General features: G+C 42.4%; 1 protein-coding gene across 5 annotated transcripts; it reads left to right on the forward strand.

The window, feature by feature from the left end:
- The first annotated feature begins 380 nt into the window (after positions 1-380).
- ubtf (upstream binding transcription factor) lies at positions 381-11,017 on the forward strand. 5 transcript variants are annotated; one of them, XM_020094586.2, is made up of 21 exons: positions 381-963; positions 3,349-3,407; positions 3,963-4,135; positions 4,262-4,345; positions 4,436-4,591; positions 4,671-4,735; positions 4,848-4,974; positions 5,067-5,177; positions 5,287-5,420; positions 5,504-5,645; positions 5,729-5,770; positions 5,892-6,002; positions 6,118-6,273; positions 6,391-6,537; positions 6,924-7,034; positions 7,119-7,210; positions 7,308-7,497; positions 7,581-7,628; positions 7,744-7,797; positions 7,897-8,013; positions 8,101-11,017. In XM_020094586.2, exons 2-21 carry the CDS (start codon positions 3,371-3,373, stop codon positions 8,203-8,205), a joined length of 2,202 nt encoding a protein of 733 aa, XP_019950145.1. In that variant the 5' UTR covers positions 381-963; positions 3,349-3,370; the 3' UTR covers positions 8,206-11,017. The 5 variants fall into 5 exon arrangements, with proteins under 5 accessions (XP_019950145.1, XP_019950146.1, XP_019950151.1 ...); XM_020094587.2 differs by lacking the exon at positions 381-963 and adding an exon at positions 1,387-1,644; XM_020094592.2 differs by lacking the exon at positions 381-963 and adding an exon at positions 1,387-1,644 and having other exon boundaries at positions 8,104-11,017.
- Positions 11,018-11,279: the final 262 nt, after the last annotated feature.

Genomic DNA, 11,279 nt, shown 5'->3' on the forward strand with positions numbered 1-11,279 from the left:
TTTAGGACCCATGACCTCTTCAGCCCCTATCGGCCTGTGCACATTGGGCCTGCTCTGCAATTCCCTATCATCCTTTTATTGGTCAATGTACTTCATCCTAAGACAATACCCATTTAAATCATCATAACATAACTTTGTGTGTTTTGCTTTTCCTCTGTTAACACGTCTGTTGTGCAGGTTTGGACGGATGCACCTCTGAAATGCTTATTTACTTCTGAACCTGTCAGGGGGATCTCCAGTTTCCATTCGTGTTCCTCCTGTTGAGTTTTCCCACAGCCGGTGAAGGCAGCAGGGTTTAACGAGGCCCAGTGGCTGGGAGTCATTTGCGGAGCCGGGGTGGGAGTGACGGGATTGGACGAGCGAGGGATCCGCCCACAAACACACAAGGTGGAGTTGACAAGAAAAAACACGCTGCGTGAAAATGAAGCTGTCAAACAGCCGCAAGAGTTTCCTCAAAGAGGGATCGAGCAATGTGCAAAGACACGGAGGCTGTGGAGCTGTGTGCGACATGCTCATCATTGATTCATGGAGATTATAAACTTCAAAAAATATATATATACCAATTCTGATTTTAACTAAGTATGAGTGTGTGGGGTGAGGCGTTGAATTCTATCATCACTGGCACACGTTTGGCTTCCATGAAACTTTCCTGATAATATGCTGCAGAGTTCGGCCTGGAGATGAGGCAAGGGTCGCTCTCCGGGAGTGAAAAGAATAATCGCCCACGGTTGGGTTCGGAGTCAACGGGGGGAAAATAGTATGGACGTCCCGGCGTGGCGAAATGGTTGGCTGGAGAGGAGCTGGTGCGCGCTGAGTGGAGGGGGACGGCGAGAGAAATGGAGGCGGGGGGGAAGGACCATCTCTGCGGGGACCGGAGACCGGGACCGACGGCGCAGTGCTGGCTGTCGTTCAACCCTCCCCTTCTTCCTCCACAACCACGCCGAGACTCACGCCGAGAGACAGGTAAGCCAGCGCAGCGGCCGCTCGGTGTCATAACACGGCGAGAGTGCGCGGAAAATCCACCAGAAAATGTACGAAAACCCCGCAAAAGACGCGTTTGATGTTTGTTTTATTTCGAATAAAACGCAGCGGTCGGGTGAGCCTTTGTAGCAGCGAAAGAAAACAACCGCGGTGGCAGAGCACGGACGAGCTAGGTCGGCCATACCCGATTTTCTTGTCCTCTACAGCGGGGAACAGGCTGCGCCTAAGACCCGGAGGTAAACGTGATATTTTCGTTAAAAATCATCACCCAGCGGTCGTGTTGTGCTAATTCCACCCGCTCACACTCGACTATTCGCGCTGGGAACCGGGTTATCCGCGTGGGGGGGACTCAGCGGTGGTTTCCGCGCCGAGACCTCCATGCGGCTGTCGGCGGAACAGCCAGCCGCCTCTCTCGGTTAGCCATCAGGGATCTCGGTTTAATATCTCACCGTGCACACACTCGCCCTCTCTCTCCCCCTCTCTCTCTCACGCCGAGCTAACCCCCTAGAACCGCCGACGACCGAGCCACGGAGAACCCGCCTTTCTCCTCCTCGCTTGTGCTGCCGCTCGGGGTCGAAGGGAAGGGGAGTCTGCACCGCCCTGGGCTTTTAGGTCCGGGCTCCGTTTTTCCGTGTTTGCAGTGCGCCATTGGACCTTGTCACGGTAGGTTTCCTCGTCGAGCAGAGCTGAAGCATGGCGGACCTGGAGCTGTTTGTCGCGCCAGTGAAGCCGCTCAGCCTCGGTTGTTGACGCGTTTCCTTCATGGAGGTTTAATTCTCGATTTTAACGCATTTTTATCCGCGCGGAAACTTAACAGCTACCGTTAAAATACACGTTTCAGACCGTAATGTCGTGGCGCTAGCGTTACACCGTGAGCAATATTTTCCATTTTCTTCTTTCTTCCTGTGCCTCCGCAGGTCCCTCCAACCCACCACCGTGCATTTCACCCTCGATTTGTTCCAAAAACCACACCTCGGCTTAATTTGTAACGTTTTTAATCTCGTTTAGCGCGACATGAAACTAAAACTGTTTAATAACCGTTTTAAACGATTTATCCCGTAAACGTGGTCCTGGTCTAGTAAACGGGTTTGTTATTAAATGTTAATGAGTTAAGTTTTGTAGTAAACAGGAACGTTTCTAAATGTTGGGTGTGCAGGAGAAATGCCCGATTTAAAGTCCATTTGTCGTGCCAAGCGTCCTTGGCCATGTAGTGCCCCAGGTTCCCGTTATTCATGTGGAAATTAAAATGAAATATTACAGATTTGACATATAAACGACTCCGGGTTGACGTAGAATCAGATCTGTGGTTGTAGAAATGGATTTATCAGTAGTTTTCATGGAGCTGGGTCACACGGTGGACGCCACACTGAGCTGGGGCCATCAAGGACACGATGAACAACGAGCAGCCGCCATCATGGAGCGCAGCTCGGCTACGCCTCGCTGAAGAATGCACTATGTTTTGCCCTCGAATTCCCTCATTAAACGCTAATAATCGGACTAAAACCGAGTGTGAATACTCTTTAAAACACACCCAATGAAAGAAACCGAACATTAACTCGACTTTATAGCTCCAGCCGGAGTGAAACAGTTGAAGGGGAGATTATAGGTTTGCACGGCGGAGCTAGATCCGCTTCCAACGGTGGTGAGACGCCTCTGCCGAGTGGCGCATTTGGCTGCAGTGCTTCCAGGCCACCATTCCCCCTCGTCGGAGACCGAAAGCATATCCCCCGTCCGTGGTCAGCTGGTTGCCTACAGCTGCCTGTCCGTCCATTCGCTTCCTCCTTCCGTGGATCCTCCCCAACCTCCGCTCCGACAGAAAAGCCTCCATTACCGAGCAGACCGGGGCGAAGGAAAATGGTCGCTGCCGTGCGTCTACGATACTTTAGTCCCGGAGTAAGGACGGCACTAATGCGCCAAATTCCGCTTGGAGAAATTAGCGCGACGGAAGAGACTCCGGGTGTCGTAGCTAGTTGGTGCTAGATGAATCCCTGCGCAGTGTTATTTGAGATTTGAAGCCGTCACAAGCGATAGCCTATGTCTCACCATGTAGCGTAAACGTTTAAGGGGCGGTGTAATGATCATAAACCATTATCTCGAGGCGAATTTAACATCCACCACTTGGAAACGACACTTTCACTTCAGGATCGCAGTCAGGACTGCTTTTTATTGAGTGGAATCAAAATCACATGAATATTAAACACGTAAAAACGACATTTTAATAAAGTCCTGTAGTTTACAAATAAAGCTCATTCTGCTGTAGGACCCAATCAGGACTCATGCATGTAAAAGATTGTGTTTTATTTTTGTATTAAAGTTCAGGACAATGAGAGATGATGTTTTATAACTTGATTTTTGTTGCTTTTGTAGATTCGAGACAAAACGACCACAAATGAATGGAGACATGGAGGCAGCGGCACAAGTGCAAGGTGGGGTCTTGTGCTTTCCCCTTTGTATTGAAATGAATATATATTTACTAATATTACATACAAAACTTATATAATTCATTTTCAATATTGAATCCCTATACAACTGATGGTGTCTTTAGACAGCAGAATCCTCCTAGAAAATATACATATAAATGAATAAACATATAAATATATAAAACATAGCTACTGAAAATCCACTGAGAGCTACAAATACAATCTTACAGTACCAAATAGTTTAATAGTTTTTTTCCCTCAGTGTGAGTATAAATTCACAATTTTTTTTAGTTATTCATTTCTAGCTTCTCAGTTATTATTGGGTTGTGATCAATAACTGGACATTTTGGGGATTTGTTCCAATAGTAATACATTAGAGACCAAGCAATTATTAAGGTAAAAATAATTCATCAGTTTAATGATAAATGGCAGATCTAAATGAAACACTACTTTAGACTTTTAAATGGTCACTACAGCTCGTGTTGTAACAGGTCACACCATAAATGTTCATGCTTTCATTTATTATTATTTGGGTGTTTTTTTTCTTTGCATCATTGACAGTCTGGGCGCAGGATGACCTTTTAAAGTTGCTGGAGGCCATGAAAGTGGCCCTTCCTCAGAAAGACCTGACGAAATACAAAACATCAGAGTCCCACCTCGACTGGCAGAAGGTGGCCTTCAACACCTACACAGCAGAGATGTGTAGGCAGAAGTGGCTGGAAGTCTCTAAAGAGGTGAGCTGATTAAATTAATATTCACATTGATTTATTTTTGATGCAGAGTGATTTCTTAATTGCTGTAAGTCAAGTTTAGTGCTCAGTTAAGTTAATGTTGGTTTCATTTTTCTGCTTTATCCACAGATTCGTAAATTCAGGACTCTGACAGAACTGATTGTTGATGCTCAAGACTACATCAAGAACCCTTACAAGGGCAAGAAAATAAAGGTGAGTTAAAACATATTTTGCTCGACTAATGACAATGAGCAACTCGCAGTTTAAGTATATAACTCGGAATTTTCTAACCATGATATACAGAAACATCCAGATTTCCCCAAGAAGCCCTTGACTCCATACTTCCGCTTCTTCATGGAAAAGAGGGCCAAATACGCAAAGCTGCACCCTGAGATGAGCAATCTAGATCTCACTAAAATCCTCTCAAAGAAGTACAGAGAGTTACCTGACAAAAAGAAGGTAAGTTAAAAGCCACGGTGAATAACTTTGACTGTGGTACCATATAAAATAAATCTAATGAAAATGTTATTTTCTTCAGAAAAAATACGTCGAAGACTTCTTAAGAGACAAAGAAACGTTTGTGGGCAGTATGATGAAGTTCAGGTGGGATTACTTGTCCTCATTATTATGCAGCATCAACATTGGTGATATTACCTCTAGCATATGTAATGATTATAATTGTGCTTCAATGCTGCCTTATGATGTGTAATTGCAGGGAAGATCACCCAGACCTTGTGGAGAGCATGGCCAAGAAAGGTTCAAATGTTCCAGAGAAGCCCAAGACGCCTCAACAGCTGTGGTACAACCATGAAAAGAAGGCCTTCCTCAAAACACGCCCAGATGTAAGCTTTGCCATCTACAATGCACAGAAAACAGCCTCTTGAACTATGACCTTTTGGTTCTACAGATGTTAATTTTCTCTGTTTGACACCAGGCGACCACCAAAGACATTAAGGATGGTCTAGGCAAACAGTGGACGCAACTGTCCGACAAAAAAAGGCTGAAATGGATCTCAAAGTCTCTGGAGCAGCAGAAACTGTACGAGGTGAGACCACGTAAATGGTGATGTGTTATCAACCTCTTACGATGATGACAAAGTGTCTGTAGAAGTATTTTTGTCCATTTTAACATTTTTTGTCCTTTTAAAATTCTAGCATACAATGCGGGAGTACATCCAGCAGCACCCGGAACTAAACATGGTTCAGGGGGATTATGTGAAGTCCACCTTGACGAAGGCTGAGAGGCACCTAAAGGACAAATCTGATGGCCGACCTGACAAACCACCACCGTGAGTTGTAGTTAAAGGTACACGCATCAAGATGATCCTGTTCTTGACAGTTATTTATATCAAACTGTGTGCATGCTTTATAGAAATGGTTACTCGATGTTCTGCGCCGAGTTGATGTCGAGCATGAAGGACGTACCCAGCACGGAGCGCATGGTGATGTGCAGCCAGCGGTGGAAGCTGCTCAAACAGAACGAGAAGGACGCTTATCAGAAACGCTGTGAACAGGTTGGTTCAGAATCAATCATGGCATTATATTAGAAAAGAGGTCAATCAGCTTAATCTTAATCTGTTCTTTTTGTTTTTTTCAGAGAAAGAAAGAGTATGAAATTGAGATGAACAGATTTCTCAGTGTAAGTCTCACTTTTTGTCTTTCATGTTTTTCTGTTCAGAATTTTTTGACAATTATAGTTTGTGCTTTTTTGTTGTAAGAGTTTCGTGTTTATATTTTCTCTGGTTTGTGGTCACTTGTAGAGTTTGTCAGTGGAGGAGCAGCAGCGGGTCTTGGGCGAGGATAAGTTTGGTTTAAGGAAGGGCAGCGGAGCCAGCAGTCCTGCCTCCAAAAAGAAAAACGCTAAAGCAAAGGTATGAATTTGTACACAGCAACATCCACCCAGTTTGTACGAGAATCTTTGTTTTTATTACATTTTGTAGATGTTGTAGTATATTTCTCTGATATTGTTTTGCTTAATATCTGTAGGCCAGCCCAGAGAAACCCAAAAGGCCCATTTCCGCCATGTTCATCTTCTCGGAGGAAAAACGGCCCAAGCTACAGCAAGAGCGACCAGACCTCTCTGACAGTGAACTCACAAGACTGTTGGCACGCATGTGGAATGAACTGCCAGATAAGAAGAAGGTAAACAATATACTGCAGAAGAAATGCCACGCCAGTAGAGTCAAATCATACTGATTGGTGATGTAATAACATTTTCCAGTATTTTTTAAAAATGATCTTGTTGCCTTGATTATTCAGGAAAAGTACAAACGCCTGGAGACGGTCCTAAAGGCAGAGTCAGAGAAGAAGGAGAAGGAAGATCGTAGTCGTTTGCCAGACCCACCTAAGACTGCTCAGGACATCTGGCAACAGAGTGTCATAGGAGACTATCTGGCTAGATTTAAGGTAGGCATGACTCCTGGTTTCCGGAAATAAATCTGGTAGCTTTGTTTTGTCCATCATGTGATACTAAAGTGTTAAGGTTTTTCAATGTCAATTTTCCATTTTAGAATTTTCAATGTTTGGATATATCATTAATATTGAGACTAGCAGAATGCAAAGCAGTCATACTCCAACAAATAATTAACTAGGAGGGCGTACACCTCAATGCCTTTTCTCACAATGTTTAAAGAAAGTAAAAAACTGTTTGTGCTTACACACCCTTTTCTTTTAATACTGCTAACAAACCAGTGAAAAAAATAACTTCATGGCAGAGCTAACTACAGGTTTATAATTCTGTAACAACTTCTGCATGTAGATGTACATATACACGTGTATATCTTCTCTTGCAGAGTGACCGACCAAAGGCTCAGAAAGCAATGGAAGCAACCTGGAGCACCATGGAGAAAAAAGAGAAGATTATGTGGATCAAAAAGGCAGCAGAGGATCAGAAAAGATATGAGGTATCATCACTGTTCAGCAGGACTCCTTAACATTCATATACAATTCCACTGAGAGCCAACCAGTGACTGATCTCGCTTTAACAGAGAGACCTGTGTGAGATGCGCTCACCTGCTGCTGCCGCCATTGCCTCAGGGAAGAAAATAAAGTTTGAGGGTGAACCCAAGAAACCACCATCGTAAGTGTCACACCCGTTGCATCCACGCTATCTATTGCATAGTTACAGAAACGCTGACATTTTAGATTGTTTTTTTCCCCATTGCTTTTGACTCTAGAAACGGATATCAGAAGTTCTCTCAGGAGATGTTGTCCAACGGAGAGCTGAATCACCTCCCGATGAAAGAGAGGATGACTGAGATCGGCAGCCGCTGGCAGAGGTTATCACTGAAGGACAAGGACCGCTACAAGAAGATTGCTGAGGAAAAGCAGAGGCAGTATAAAGTCCAGCTGGAACAGTGGCTTGCGGTAAGGACTGATGTTCAGGGTTTGTTTAAGTCAATTATCCACAAAAAATTATTTGTTTAACACACACTTCTATCCTCCTGCAGAGCTTGACCTCTCAAGAGAGGAACACCTACAAAGAATATACTTCACAAGTAAGTCAGTTATTTTACTGTCACATACAAGATCTGAAAATTTACACCACCGTACTTCTATAAACATCCCCGCTCTTGTAGCTTTCTTTGACACGGTTTACCTTTGACCTTTCAGAAAAGGAGAACAACGGCAAAACCAGGAGGCCCCAAAGCAAAGTTCAAGAAATCTGTGAGTGTAGACTCTGATTCATCTGTCTCCATCCATCAGACTCATAAATAAGTTGTAGGTGAATGATTAGCCACATCTGATAAATGTGTCTTCTCACAGGACACTGAGGAGGAGGAGGAGGAGGATGAAGATGATGAGGATGAGCAGGAGAAGGCTTCCTCTGATGCAGACTCATCCAGTGAGGATGACGAAGACGACGACGACGATGACGAGGATGTGAGTGAGATTTCTTCTTTGTCGCACACAGTGGAAATGACTTGATCTTGAATGTGCTTAATTATATTTTTTGTTCCAATTTCGAAGAAGGAGGACGATGAAGACGATGAGGCGGAGGACAAGGAGAACAAGTCAGATGACAGCAGCAGTGAGTCAAATTCACAGGCGTCTTCAGACTCTGATTCAGACTGAAATGGGCCACCGTCGTCGCAGAGACGAACTGAGCAGCGCTGAGCTGAGCCAAGAGTCCGGGGAGCTCTGCCATTGTGCCAACCCTGCTCTCCTCCCACCACCAGAGGGAGCCCCTGCATTGCCTCATCCATTTCACATTCGCCCAGTTTTTGTTGCCGCGTCAGTGATCTGTACTCACGGAGGGACCCTGCCCTTATGTCCAATATCAGTTTTGTTCCCTCCCCGCTGTGATGGTCATCTCACAGAACGGGCCGTTGACAACAGCATCCCACTGGTTTGGGGATGTCGCTGGCTGCTGGTTTCAATCTTGATTCACAGGTTCAGTGGTTTAAGTTTGAGTTTTAACATCCCTCCAGTGTTTCTTCTCTTATTCCGGCAATTAGTTAACGACAGATGGCATGAGTTGTCAACTGGCTTCATGGAGCCAAAGAATCTAGTAAGGGGGATCACTTTAGGGAGGGGGGTGTGCGGGGCACTGAAAAATTGCACTCTTCAGAATGTTTCCTTTTAATGTTTTTTTTCCAGAATATTGTTGCTTTTTTCTCTATTCTCAATTTGTGATGTAGATTTTATCATTTGGTTCTTAAAGAGGTGGTATTTGTTCAGGAAAAAAACCAAGCCATTATGAATGTCTTTTTTTTTTTTTTTTGTTGCTGGAAAGTATCAGAACTTTTTATTTTTACCCATTTGTTTTCATTTGAAATAAGCAGTGCCTATAAAATGTTCACTCCCCTTGAGTTTTTCATGTTTTATTGTTGCTAACGTGGGTGTAATGAGGCTTTTTGACTAAACCTTAACACGTTTTAATAGAACATTTATTTGCTGCAGTTGTGGCTCCGCCTGGCTGGGATGTCAGGTTTAGTGTGAAGTGCAGCAAACATTTTAACAAAGCTGAAACTGACTGACTCACTTTGTGACAGCAACAAGCTAATAGGAGACTTTCTTGTAATATCACAAGGAGATGATCTCAGATACAAAACACAAAATCAATTACATATATAATACTTTTCTTCAATATTTACAATAAAAACAGTGAATAGCAGTTTCAGTTTTGTCCCTTTTACTGTTACACCCAACTGAGCACATTTACAGCAGTGCCATATCCATAAATTCTTATTTTTGAATCATTGGTTGACCTTACTGTGGCCTGCGGGCTCTTCCGTCCCTTGAAATTCTTGCATCCATCCCCTGAGTTGTTGTTTTAATTAAACTGATTGATTTTTAATGTTTTTATCAGATAATTAACTATTAAACTGTTGGAGCTTCTACGTACAGATGTGTTAACTGACAGTTTACACCTTGTTACACATTGAAGTGATCTCCATTCAACTTTTGTGTTTTAAAACAAATGAATTTGTACTAATTACTAAATTGGTTGAATGAATTTTATATAACCACTTTACTCTAAGTTATAAAGATTGTTTTCATGTCACTGGTGTCAAAAAGCCTTTTTGCATCCGCTGCGTTTCAGTGTTTAGAAAACAAAAAGTCTCTGGTGGTGGGAAATTTTTGTAGGCACTACAGGATCCGTTGCCATGTTTCCATCAATGAAAGTGTTATTTGTCATCACGCACACATTCTCGAGTCAATCTTCGTTAATTCAGTTTGTTCTGCTAGTGACAAACAGTGTTCAGTGTTTGCAGTTTGTCACTAATGCTCATTTTCCATATTTAAAGCTCAATCTGACCATTTTTAAAGACTTTGTCATACAGTTGGTGTGTGTTTCTTCTCTGTACCATCGTTTTACATTTCATTTACAGTTTTTATGAACTGTCAATAAGTTTATTTTAATTGTGAGCAGTTGTTTTCTGATTCATCTGGATTTTTGTTGTGGATGTTCAGCTTTGTGGTTCCATCTCTTTTTCTTTTTTTTGAAATTGTAATGGTATTGACTGCGATCCAATCTGGATTTAAGTCTAATGCTTTTCCCAAAAAAAGTGTGCACTTAATGTAAATCTGTCCCTCTGTGTGAGTTTGTGTGCATGCATGCACATAACTGTATATATGAGGGTGTATTTGTGTTTAGTTTTTTTTGTTTTAATGTTTGCTTTTTTTGCTGTTATGTTGCATACCATGATGTGACTGCAGCGTGCATGTATGTGCCTGTGTGGGGACGTCATACCAACACCATGAATGTAGATATTGTTAAATCTTTTTCATTTTTTCTCTCTCCAAAGTTCTTCAGTAATTCTTCGTCTCGGCACCGTCGTGTCATTTGTTACCTGAAAACGGACAAATACTGTCATTTAAGCTTTGCAGACAGATGAGTACATGGCAACTATTGATAATCTGTTAGTAATAGACTGATTTTGACCATTATGAATCTCATCAAAAACTGAAATAAAACCAGCGTGGGCTATTTAAATAACTTGTGGGAGGTAAAAGGAAAGTGATTGCTGATATCGATTGATGGGAGTTTGTAAAAGGGATTTGGGGAGAAAATGAGTTGCCAGTGGAATTTGGGTAAACAACAAAAAAACGAAAAAAACTTGTAATTTTTTGTAAATACTGTTTTTGTATTGAGTGCTTATTGTTTTGTTAGGTCTTTAATTTGGCAAACCCTCATCTGTGACTTCTGGGGCCAGTGGGCCTTTCACTCACGGGGGAGAACTTTTGGTTGAATTCACCTGTTTTAGTTGTTTCTTCTCTCCCTTCTGTTGGTTTATAGAAATATCTAAGACTGCAAAGCTTTACAAGTTTGTACTGCTGACCATTTGACAAAATTTGATGTTTTCTATAGCTGAGGGTGCTCTCATGTCCTTGTAGTTCAAGTATTTGGGCAAATAAAAAAATATCTTTAACAATTAGAGAAGTGTGTTCTGTTAAAATAAGCAGACAGAATGCAGATCAATACTGATGTGCTGAATGTAAAACCATGTAAATTAATTTGTAATCATTTTAAGGTTTGGACTGTTGGTTAGATGAAGCTTTAAGAACATATTTGACAAACCATACAAGTAATTAACCAAGGAAACAATCAATTTGAGATTTGAGGGTTTCAGTCACAAGCACTATTTTCTGCAGTGAGTATTTTCACTTGCATGTTATTACTATAGTAATATATTGAATGCAGG

Source organism: Paralichthys olivaceus, chromosome 5 (assembly GCF_024713975.1).
Source record: "Paralichthys olivaceus isolate ysfri-2021 chromosome 5, ASM2471397v2, whole genome shotgun sequence".
Taxonomy (NCBI): domain Eukaryota; kingdom Metazoa; phylum Chordata; class Actinopteri; order Pleuronectiformes; family Paralichthyidae; genus Paralichthys; species Paralichthys olivaceus.

Bases quoted from the DNA above. Each gene is read 5' to 3' on its own strand.
- ubtf (XM_020094586.2), top strand. From the start codon at position 3,371: ATGAATGGAGACATGGAGGCAGCGGCACAAGTGCAAG. The intron at 5,421-5,503 runs GTGAGTTGTAGT...CATGCTTTATAG, and splicing joins CGACCTGACAAACCACCACC to AAATGGTTACTCGATGTTCT. The intron at 7,498-7,580 runs GTAAGGACTGAT...ATCCTCCTGCAG, and splicing joins AGCTGGAACAGTGGCTTGCG to AGCTTGACCTCTCAAGAGAG.